Source organism: Myotis lucifugus, unplaced genomic scaffold (genome assembly GCF_000147115.1).
Source record: "Myotis lucifugus unplaced genomic scaffold, Myoluc2.0 scaffold_1144, whole genome shotgun sequence".
Lineage (NCBI taxonomy): Eukaryota > Metazoa > Chordata > Mammalia > Chiroptera > Vespertilionidae > Myotis > Myotis lucifugus.
Window position 1 is genome coordinate 42,576 of NW_005872192.1, and position 11,826 is coordinate 54,401.

Consider the following 11,826-nt stretch of genomic DNA (forward strand, 5'->3'; position numbering starts at 1 on the left):
GCCACACCCTGTCACACACAGAGCAGGGTGATCAGGGAGTTGGGGCACCTTCCCCTGTCACGAACAGAGCAGGGCAGATAGGGAGGGTGTGGCCCCGCCCCCTGTCACACACAGAGCCGCAGGGCATTCCAGGGGATTGGGGAGCTCCCCCCTATCAGGCACAGAGCAGGGCTGATCAGGGGGTTTGGGCACTGCCCCCTGTCACGCTGATCCCAGTGCCGGGAGCCTTGCTGCTCTGCTGATCCCGGTGCCGGGAGGAATATTACCCTTTTACTATATAGGGATAGAGGCCTGGTGCATGGGTAGGGGCTGGCTGGTTTGCCCTGAAGGTGTCCTGGATCAGGGTGTGGGTCCCCACTGGGGTGCCTGGCCAGTCTGGGTGAGGGGCTGAGGGCTGTTTTCCGGAAGCGGGTGACTGAAGCTCCCAACCGCTCCTTTTTTTCTTTTTCTTTTTTTTTATTCTGGGCCAGCTTTAGCTCTGAGGCCTCGCTGCTGAAAACATTGATACAATGTTGCGGTCCGGCTGGCTGAAGCCCGGCTGAATGAAAGCCGGTTTCTGGGGTTTTGTTTAGCTTCTTATTTGCAACATAGTTGCTTAGAGTTGCAGCTGAGAGGCCGGCAGCGACAGGCGGGGAACGTTGGAGTCCGCTGTCACTGGAGCAAGCAAGTCTCCCTGTTCGCTTCAGTGCATGGCTGCCAGCCGCCATCTTGGCTGACAGTTAATTTGCATAAGGATATGCTGATTAGCCAATGGGAAGGGTAGCGGTCGTACACTAATTACCATGTTTCTCTTTTATTAGTGTAGATGTTATTTTAAAGAAACCCATTTTCGCATTTCCTACTTTCAAGACCATCAATCCACACACCTTAACTACTAGAGTGTATTGATCCCATAATTATAACTTTCTCCAGGATGGTTTCCTTATCCTGGAGACTGGTTAAATATGTCACTCCTTGTATCCATTATACCCTGTACTGATAACACTGCATATTTCTTATCTCCCAACTAAGCTCTGAGCCTTTTCCTAAATCATTCATAGCTGTACTAATTATGACAAAATCTTAGAATTCAGATGCCCAATAAGTATTTGTTATCTTGAAACTTTCAACCAAATGTAAAAATAAGAAGATATATACCGATTCAGTATTGAGTTTTCAACATAGTAAGTTCAACTAAACAAAATTTAACCTAATTATTCTTAAGTGGATTTGTAGTTCAGAGAAATATAGAAGTTGAACAAAGTTTGCAAATTAAAATGTAAGTGGATTATCAAAAACAAAGAAGATTCTTTGCCTTACCTTTTCCACATCACCCAGGCCCTCAGTGTCCAGAAGGACCAGAGTGTTGTCCGGCTTCAAGGGGTGGGGTACACACCACATCCAGATGCCCTTGGTTTCAGACTTCACTGTGGAGCCCAGAAGGAAACCTGCAAAGGAAGAGGGGAAAGCATATAGTAACAGCAGATTGGCCAGGTAGCCCATAGGTTACATTGGTTAAAGTTATCAGAATGTGAATGCCTGGCTGGGAGGAAGGTTTCTTCAATTTCAGCAAGTACAGCGTGTCTAATCTTTATCCATATTAAGGACCTTCTCAAGAAACACTGTGTGTTTCCTACTCACTCCATACTATCAATGGCTCAAGCTATGTCGCATTACAGGATTACTATAACCTCTATTGACCTTTATATTTCCTTCTGACACTGAAGAGCCCCTTTGTCCTTCAGGTTCTGATGGAGTTCCACCAGTGGGAGGTGCCAGCATGAACTAGAAGTCAGGCATGTGTTCACCTCGCTTCCGCTTAGTGAGCCACAGTGTCCCAGTGCCTCACTTCCTCTCAGTGGGTCACAGCCCTTTCATTTAGCTCCATCCAATTGTGCTGTTCTTCGTCACATTCTGGTTTCACTTTCTGCTTTTTGGTTCAGGCTATAGGAGTGATTATAGTTACCTGGCCATTGCAATTGCCACCCTCTGGGTGCTTCCTCATCCTCAATTAGTTCTCTGTGACCTGCTTATGCCATTGTATGAGTCCCTCTATTAAACATTCGTTAGGTACCCAATGAGAGCTTTTTGTGTGTCCAGCCAGAAACTGTGCTGATAATCAGCTTTGTTGGATTTTTTTCTTCCCTTTTATTCTTTTATTTTTCTCATTTCTTTTCTCTTCTTCAAGAAAATCTGGAGAATTTTTTTTTCTTTTTCACTGACTCAGGTGTAGGATATAATGGACATTGAGGCAGAAAACACCTATTAAATATGGTTGCTCCTCTTTAAAACTACAAGTGGAGTTTTAAAGATTAAACCTACAGGTGGAGAGCATGTGTGGGATATGCCCAAGGACCTGTGTGTGATATATTTTGTCTAACAGTTCAACATTTTTAACATCCGTCATAGGCCAATGTTTCCTTCAATGGGGACTAGATATGGACATGATGGAATGTGTTGGGGAGGTTGGATCAGCTTGCCTCAGGCAATTCTATTTCCACATCCAGTGAGTTCTCCATAGAGAGGGTATAAAGCCTGAGATGGCCTGCATTCATACACAAGGTGATAGTAGTTGATTGTTTGCTTAGTAATACAGAGTAATCTGAACCCCCAGTTCTCCCAGTGAGAAGAGGTAGGTGTAATTGAAGAGCATCACTCTCAGTTATGAGAGGTAAACCCCACAAAGGAAGTTATCAACAAGAGGAGAGAGTCGTGACCTGGTCTTGCTCCTGGATCTTGACTGGGCACCAATCCTTCTTTTTTCTTTTATTCTGTTATATGAGTTGGGTGGTAGAGTCTCAATTCAGATGTTGTTGTTTTTCCATTTACAGTTTACTTTCAACATTATATGGTATTAATTTCAGTTGTGTAGCATAACTGTTGCACAGTCATATACTTTGCAAAGTGTTCCCACTTCTATTTCAAGGCCCAACCTTGCACTAAACATAGTTATTACAATATTTTGCAGGTTGAGACCTCCTCAGCAAGGAAACAGCACCTCGTTTTTACCTGATGTTATCTTGAGTAGAATTAAAAGGATGGTGTTGAAACTCCTTAACTGCTTTCTTTCCCTTTGGTTTCTCAAATCTTAAATCCTCAAAAATTAATTAATTTAATACAGGCAAGAAAAAGTGTTGTCCTTTGAGAGGTGGTCTAGAATTTCTCCACAGGAAAGACCAAGACAAAATGTTCTGTTGGATGCAAGTGGGAAAGATTGTGAAGCAAAATGGAGAAAGGGAGAAGGAAAGAAAGGGAGAGAAGGAGAGGAGAGAGACAGAAAGGAGACACAGTGAGAGGACAATGAGAGATATTGCTATTAATTGTTGCATTTCAGGGTATTGAGGTTTAACTCCTAATGGTGCTGAGCTGATGAGACACAGAGGAAGACATTTGAAAATAAAAATGTGTGTGGTCTTCATAGAGAGAAATGAATTACAAGACACAGGCAGATTGCTCTAAAAATCAGTAAGAACAAAAAAGGCAACCCGATAGAAAGGAAAAATGACCTCAAGAAATACAAAATGCAAAGAGAAAATTAATATGTGATAAGATGCCCAAACTTATTTGTAATAAGGCATATAATATGCACCTATACAGACATCAGATCATCAAATTTTTTAAAAAGTAAATTAACCAAAGTTTTGTGAGGTTATGGTGAATTCTCAATTACTGCTAATAAATATATTCATTGCATATAAAGTTTGAAGAGCTATTTGAGAGTATCCAGAAAGGACGACAACATATATACTCCATGACCCAGTAATTTTATTTCTGGGTTTGTCACACAAGGTAGTTTGTGTACATGTGCACCAAGATATACAAACAAGAAGATATGTTAGCATCATTCACAAAACTAAAAAAACTAGAAGAAAACCAATGTTGGTCAGCAACAAACAGATAAATATATTATAGTATCTTCTCACAATAGCATACTATAAAATAGTGAAAATAAATAAATATAGATACATATAACAAACTAGGTAAAACTTAAACTTTTTGTTGAGCAAAAGAAACAAAATTCCAAAGAGTACCTGAATGGATTTCCCTTTATATATATTCAAGCTATTCTTACAAATGCATACATAACTTATAAAACCACTCTTCAAAAGGAAGAGTGAAAGCATGCAGAATGAAAATAAAAACATTGATGAGCTCTGGTGAGGTGTCAGAGGGTACATCTAGGGCTTTTGAGTGCTGGTGATGTTTTATTTCTTAATATGGACAGTGATTACACAGAGCATCAATTTATGTTTATTAATTTTATATATATGTATGTTTTGTGCACTCTTCTGTGTTATATTTCATATATTGAAACAACTAGATAAAGAAAAGAGAGTATAAATTAGCAAAGTTTTACTAAAAAATGAAGCAAAATATTGGATGTTAGACCCATTGAGCAATGGGATACATAGAATATACTGTTGTCTGTTGTGCCTTCCATCCCTTTTTGAAAACAGGACATGTTGACCAATATTTGTGCCCTAGTTGAAAAGGCCCTAAAGTTTAGGACAAAAGTCATGGGAGAAAAATGAAGGGAATAATTGCTGGAGCTGAGCTCCTCAGCAGAAAGAGTGGATGGGATCAAGAATAATGGGTGGATCTTTGGATAGAGCTGGGGAACCCATTATTATTGGCACAAAGAGTGAAGTTTTGTGGAACAATGGGGTTTAAGATCTTTATTTGGTGATGACAGTTAGAACTTTTCTTCATTGGAAGAAGTTAGGCTTTGTTTTAGATGACCCTGAAAGGAGGTGTGATCAGCCTGTGTTGTCACTGCCTCCAAGCAAATGGCTGCTGCCCCAGAACAACACTCACCATGGTTCTTTCCTGCCAGGCGATTCATTAGGTAGGATTTTCCTGTCCGATACAGACCTGCGATGGCCACCACCACCACAGGCTGAGAGATCTTGTCTAGAATCTCCAGTGCTGTTGGATTTACTGTCAGCTGATTATTCTGATTTTCCACGAGACAAATGGGATCCTTCATGGTGTATCCAGAGGCCATGGTGAGCTGTAACCCAGAGGAACAACTCAGTACAACACAAGGTCCCGAAGTCATATCTAATGGTTACATAAGTCACATGAATGTCAGCTTTGTGTGTAGAACTTAAAAATCAGTCTCCTACATTTTGCATGTTTCTAAAAGATATTTAGCCTAGTGTGTCAAGGCCTGGCAAAGATTCCTTATGTACATTATCATATTGATCTTTAATTAAACCCTAATACAACCTTGCCCATGTGCTGCATAAAAGAAATAGAATGAGCAAAATAAAACACTGATAATGGATCCTTGAGAACATTAACATATGGGGGTAAGCAGAGGCAGAATGGGATATGCAGGAGATGAGGAGTGACCAGAGAAGATACCTGGAGTTCCAGAATAATTTAGTTTCTTGTTAACTGCATATGTTTTCTGAGCACCTAACATGAACTGGGCACTGTTTTAAGTGCTCAGTATCAAGTAGTGAACAAAATGGATATCAATTCCTGCCACATGGAGCTCTATTCTAGTGGGAGGAGACAGACAATACAGAGAGCAAATAAACAATATGCATAGTATATGTATATTAGATGATAAAATGTGCTCAGGAGAAAACAAGCTGGAACTGAGATAGGGAGAATGTGGACAGAATTTATATAGGCCTCTCAGAAAAAGAGAAATAAATGTGCTCCATGACCTTGAGGAGGAGAAATGATCTGGGAGCTGTAGCAGTTGGAGGAGGGGAGACTTTGAGAGAAGAAGACAAAGAATGAGACTCACTCTCAAAACACCACAATACAGATCTTTATTGGACCCAGATAAAGTTATGAATGCAGGAATTCATTTATTTAATCTTGAATACAGGACATGTTTTTGTTTCTGGGCTGATAGGGAAGAGAGGCTGTAGCCAGGGTGATTTTGGGTGTGCTCAGAGCTTCCAGAGTCCCACAGCTGGGAGAGGTCCTACTTTACTGTTTTCATCACAGTGGGCATTTCATCCAATCAAGGGACAGAAAGTAGTCAAAGTGCTTTATCCATGTACTTCCTCAAAGACCATCCTACACAACATTCATGTATTCCATGCTCTTTTAGCTCTGTGCACTGGAGTCATTTCTCTGTCTCAGTTTCTTCTTCCATAAAATGGCAACACTAAAAATAACAAACTGTTAGTGATTAAGGTCATTAGGAAGGTTAAATATATGATGAAATTTATAATGCTCTTAAAATCATGTGGTGTATACTTAATCCTATGTTAGTATTAATTAAAAATTGAGTGTCTAAGAGGGCAGGGAGGTAAAGTTCTAAATGAAGGTGAAGATTTGGCTTTGGACTGAACAGTGACATCTCTTGATCCAGTTGTGAGCATGTGGAGGACACATCCCATGAGTAGGAGTCAGGCAGGACAGGAGCAGTAGTAACAGCTGGAGAGAGGGATGATTCCTGAGGGAGAAATCCAGAGCTGACCTGGGATGTCTGAGCACAGATTCTGGAGTGGCTACCAGGGTTCAAACACCGGGTTCACATGACTTTCTGTTAGTGAGACCTTTAAAAATGACTCACAGCTGTGAGCCTGCATTTTCTTATCAGTGTGATAGATAAAGCAAGAATTCCTGCCTGACTCTTCACTGTACAGAATGGTAACACACAAGTGTGGGAGGCCGCCCATTGTCTTCACTATCAGAGAAGTGCAAACAAGATTCCGGAATGCTGGTGAACCTTGAACCCATGGCAAGGACCTGAGTTATGCACCGATTGTCTAGTCCTGACAATGGGGGCTCAAGCTATTTCTTGATCAAATAGTCTCAGAGTAAATCCTTCTAATATTTACTGACCTTTAAGATAGCCTGTCTGTTACTGCAATTACCTGCCTGACTAAGGGCTTTATGTTTAACCAAAGTGGAATAAAAGGCTGGTGAGGCCTGGGCACCGGTGGAAGTCCTTGCCCTTGAGTTGGACTTGCCTGCCTGACCCCCCCAATATTTCCAAATTATCTCTTGTCTCGTCTCTTTCATTTGTGTGTGGCTCCTCTTCCAGATCCTGAACCCTGAACCACGTGGGACATGGGAGAACACATACACATCTGGCGCCTCAAAGGGAAATCTGGAAGAGTAGACTTCGCCTAGAACAAAAACACGAAGATTCAATGGCAAGGTGGGAAAGAATTCACCGTATAGGAGGGAAAGAATTCACCATAAAGGTGGGAGATATTTCACCACACACAAAGCCCACGATCAGCTGCATAAATCTTGATCTGTAAGTAGGAACATTTCCTTAGCCAGGCTAATGGGGCAGAATTTGGCTTAAAAAGTAAGAAACTTTATTGTAGATTTTTGATTTGCATGCTTAAGGGATTAAAGTTTCAGAAGGTAATCTCTTACAGTTTTTGCATGTTATTATAGAACATAAACCTTGGTTTCCTGAAGAAGGTACATTAGGTCTTGAATGTTGGGAAACAGTTAGTCAAAATTTGAAAAAAGCTCAGCAGCAGGGAAAAAACTTGCCTCCAAACTGTTTCTCCTTGTGGAACACGGTATTTCATTTACTAGAGCCTTTTAAAGACACTAAAGAGGATAAACCTGGCTGAATGCTCAAATAACTTATGAAATGTTAGCAAGGCTGGGACAGTATAATGACATGAAAAATCAGCTAAATTATGTGCAGAAAGCTTATAAGCAAATTAGACTTTGTGGTAAAGCTTTTCAGTGATAATGTGTTGATGATAAAGGGCCAGTAACTCTTCTCCCTGTAAAAGCCAGAGAAGCCTCCAGCGGCAACAGAAACCTTAAGTGTTATCTCTAAAGGAAAAAAGTGGCGGTTTTAAAATCCCCTCCTCCTGTCTTCTCACCAGAAACATAGTTTTCCAAAGCCTTTGGTAACTTAAGACTTTAGAATATTGTTGAATAAAATAATAAAAATTATTAAATATCTAGGTACTTTAAAATGACAAAAATACTGAAATATTAACCTGAGTTTACCTCAAAAAAAATTTAGAGGATAGAATTTAATCTATTAACTGAATATGCCTTGTATTTTATTTGAAATATATGCTTAAAAATGTAAAAATCTTATTAATTTGAGAAATGCTGAGTATTTTACGTGCTACCTAAAATTTGAAGCTTCTTAGAATTCAAATTAAATTGGGAGAAATTATATAGTTGTAGTAACTAAATGCCTAAAGTATAGACATTTATTTTTGAGAAAATAATTTTTGTGTTTTCTCTAAAATAATTATGAATTCAAAATATGTTACTGATTGGTCTAATTTTTTTAAAAAAAGGAAGATTAATTCTGTGATCCCAACTGAATTTTTTAATACAAAAACCAGTTTAATTTTAATTTATATCTTTTAAGATAATTATAAAAAGTATATAATCTTTAAACATATATTTGATAGTATTTCCAGGTTGAATTTCAAGGCTATATCCAAGGGATGATTTTTGGAAAACTCCAAGGACCCGGAGTGATCCAAAAAAGAATTTGTTCTCTCTTCTTAAAGGAAATATTTTGAATTTTAGCCAATCTAATATACTTAAAATCACATGGAAAGCTTTAATCAAATAAAAATTAATAACTTTATTTTACTTACATACATATACTTTAAATGTTATGAAGGTTTTGGCTTCTAAGGAGGGCAAAATAAAGTGACGGTATATTTCTTAGATAGAGCCAAATTTTTCAGCAGCAGAAATTTAAAAAGACAAGCCTCTGGCCGCCTGCATTTTGAGTGGGCTGGAGGTGGGGCAGCATTTGTACCTTGTGAGTTAAACGTATAAGTTTACTAAATTTGCTTGCTTTGCCTTTTTAATAAAGATATCTACTTTAATTACTTTATAAGTTAGCTTTTAAAATTATAATCAAGGTTTCATATAGTTTCAGCTAAATGGAAAGCCAATCCTATCTAAACTAATAAAAGGGAAAGATGCAAATTGACCATACCCCTGAATGCTTCCCATTAGCTAATCAGCAGGATATGCAAATTAACTGCCAGCCAAGATGGCGGCCGGCAGCCAGGCAGCTGAAGTGAACAGGAGGCTTGCTTACTCCAGTGATGGAGGAAGCCAAGGTTCCCCGCCTGCCACAGCCTAGCTCTGAGCTCCAGATGCAACAATGTTGCAATTATAGAACCTAAACAAACCCCAGGTACCTGCTTTCAGCCAGCATGGCCTCAGAGCTTAGAGCGGCCAGTGATGACAACAGAGTTTCAATTATAGAATCTAAACAAACCCAGATACCTGCCTTCAGCCGGCAATGGCCTCAGAGCTGGAGCCGGCTCTCAGCTCCAGTGACAGCTATAGAAGGTAAATAAATCCAGAATAAAAAAAAAAGAAAAAAGGAGAGGCTGGGAGCTTCAGTCACCCACCAGCCTGAAAATGGCCCTCAACCCCTCACCCAGACTGGCCAGGCACCCCAGTGGGGACCCCCACCCTGAAGGGGGTGCGGGCAGCCTAAAAACAGCCATCAGCCCCTCACCCAGACTGGCCAAGCACCCCAGTGGGGACCCCCACCCTAAAGGGGGTGCGGGCAGCCTACAAACAGCCCTCAGCCCCTCACCCAGACTGGCCAGGCGCCCCAGTGGGGACCACCCCCAGAAGCCTCAGCAGCCGGTCTTGCCTTGCAGCCTGGGAACTGCCCATCAGCGGGTCGGCGCTGCAAGGCAAGGCCCGCTCCCAGCAGCAAGTCTTGCCTTGAGGCACGGGAACTGCCCATCAGCGGGTCCAGGCTGCAAGGCAAGGCCCGCCCCTAGAAGCCCCAGCAGCGGGTATTGCCTTGGGGCCAGGGAACCGCCCATCAGCGGGTCCAGGCTGCAAGGCAAGGCCTTCCCCCAGAAGCCCCAGCTACTTTAAAAATAGAAGGATCTCCTTTTGAAACAATCTGTTTAGATTCATGATTAGTAAAACAGTATAGAACTAATGAAATACAGTGATAGGAATTAAGAAGTGTGACACTGATGGTTCTGGGCATGTGAAGGGTGAGGGACAGAAGGGTACACATGGTCTTCCCTTCAGTTCTGCTGGAGAGATGAGCTCTGAGGGCCGGAGCTGCTCCATGCCCAGAGGAGGTGGGTGTGGTCAGTGGCTCTGTTACAGAACTTCTTGCCAAGCAGAGACCTTACCCGACCCACAGGAACCTTTTTTCTCCAGAAAACAGAAACAGCCAGTTCCCAACGTGCATGGGAAAACCAGTGTCCCCTCCTGTGCACGGTGTCCTGATGGGGTGATGGGGGAGGTGGGCGAGGGTAGCAGTGCAGAGTTGTTAGGCAGCTGGAGTGGGAGTGGAAAGGCCATGAAATGTCCACAGTCCTGGCTGTGCCCACGACCTGGGCTGTTCCTCCAGGCCCTGGATGAGGGATTAGGGCTGATTCTCTCGGGAAGGGAATATTCCATGGGTGAAAGATTTACAGGCTCAGGGTGGGCCGTGTGGTAGTTTGGGGCAAATCCCTCAGCATTCCTGCTGCCAAGCCCTCAAAGGAATGCGGCAGAGGCACCCCTCACCCCCAAGACCCCTTCGTGGACATTTTAGCATCTACGTGATTTTTAATCCCTTCAGGGAGACTTTCTATCCTGCAGTCCCATCCCACCCCACTGTTGCTATTTGTCTGCCAGCTGGGTCGAGCATCAAGGGGAAGGGGGGTTAATACTCACTGAAAGACTACTGATCCTACCTGGAAACCAACCTATTTACTGTACTGTTGTAAATATCATACCCTTTATATCCTGTATATTGGCTTCTCTTAAATAAATTGAAATGTCTTAGAAAAAAAGAGAAAAAAAAGGCAAGGCAGACCCAGAAGACCCAGAAGCCGCCTGATATGGTAGTAACTCTATCAGTAAGCACTCTGAAAGTCAGTGGCATAAATGCACCAATTAAAGGACAGCTTATGAGGGTGAATCAAAAACAAAACCCACTTTAAATATAAAGACACATATAGATTAAAAGTAAATGAATTAAGCTGCAGCCTGTTTTGCTCAGTGGATAGAGCATTAGCCTGTGGACTGAAGGGTCCCAGGTTCGATTCCAGTCAAGGGCATGTACCTCAGTTGCTGGCTTGATCCCCAGTCCCTATCAAAGCATGTGCAAGAGGCAACCAATCAATGTATATCTCCCTTTCCCTTCACTCTCTCTAAAATTCAATGGAAAAATATCCTTGGGTGAAGATTAACAAAAACAAAGTAAATGGATTAAGTAACATTAAAGAGATTATAAGAAAAATATATTCCAAATTCTGTTAGTTGTATAATGGTTATGTTTAAATTATGAACACCTAAGAAATTGGGTGAAGGGTACATATAATATACTGTAGTATTTTATAGTTTTTTTACATGTATGAGATTATTTCAAATTAAAATATTAAAAAATTTAAAAATTAGTAAAATATTAATTGAAATGTATCTGCATTACATGAAAAATCTCCTAATTGCTTCTAGCATAATTTATTAAATTGTGCTAAAATTTACAAGGGTTCAATTAAAAAAATACCTTAATTCTAAATGATATAATAGAAAATATATAATAGTGCAGTTATAAGCACTTATCTGAAAATACAAATTTAAAGAAGTGAATTTAAAGAAGGGATTAGCCAAAGAAAATATATGCACAACCCATGGACACAGACAACAATATGGTGATGGCCAGAGAGAAGTGGGGGGCAAGAGCTGGGTAGAGGGGGCAAAAGGGGGGAAATAGGGACATCTACACTAATAAAAGAGAAACATGGTAATTAACGTACGACCGCTACCCTTTTCATTGGCTAATTAGCGAGATATGCAAATTAACCACCAGCCAAGATGGTGGTTAACTGCCAACAAAGATGGCGGTTAATTTGCATATGTAGACACAATGCAGGGAGGATGGCGGTTAATTTGCAT

At 41.0% G+C, this 11,826-nt stretch overlaps 1 protein-coding gene across 1 annotated transcript in view; it reads right to left on the reverse strand.

Annotated features, from left to right (window-relative positions):
- Positions 1-11,826, reverse strand: part of LOC102436238 (guanylate-binding protein 4) — a 37,639-nt gene that overhangs the window by 17,360 nt on the left and 8,453 nt on the right. Inside the window, exons 2-3 of the mRNA XM_014449356.2 lie at positions 4,795-4,990; positions 1,300-1,427 (exon numbers count right to left, since the gene is read on the reverse strand). Coding sequence (XP_014304842.1) covers positions 1,300-1,427; positions 4,795-4,984 — 318 coding nt within the window. The 5' untranslated portion in view covers positions 4,985-4,990. The remainder of the gene's footprint in view (positions 1-1,299; positions 1,428-4,794; positions 4,991-11,826) is intronic.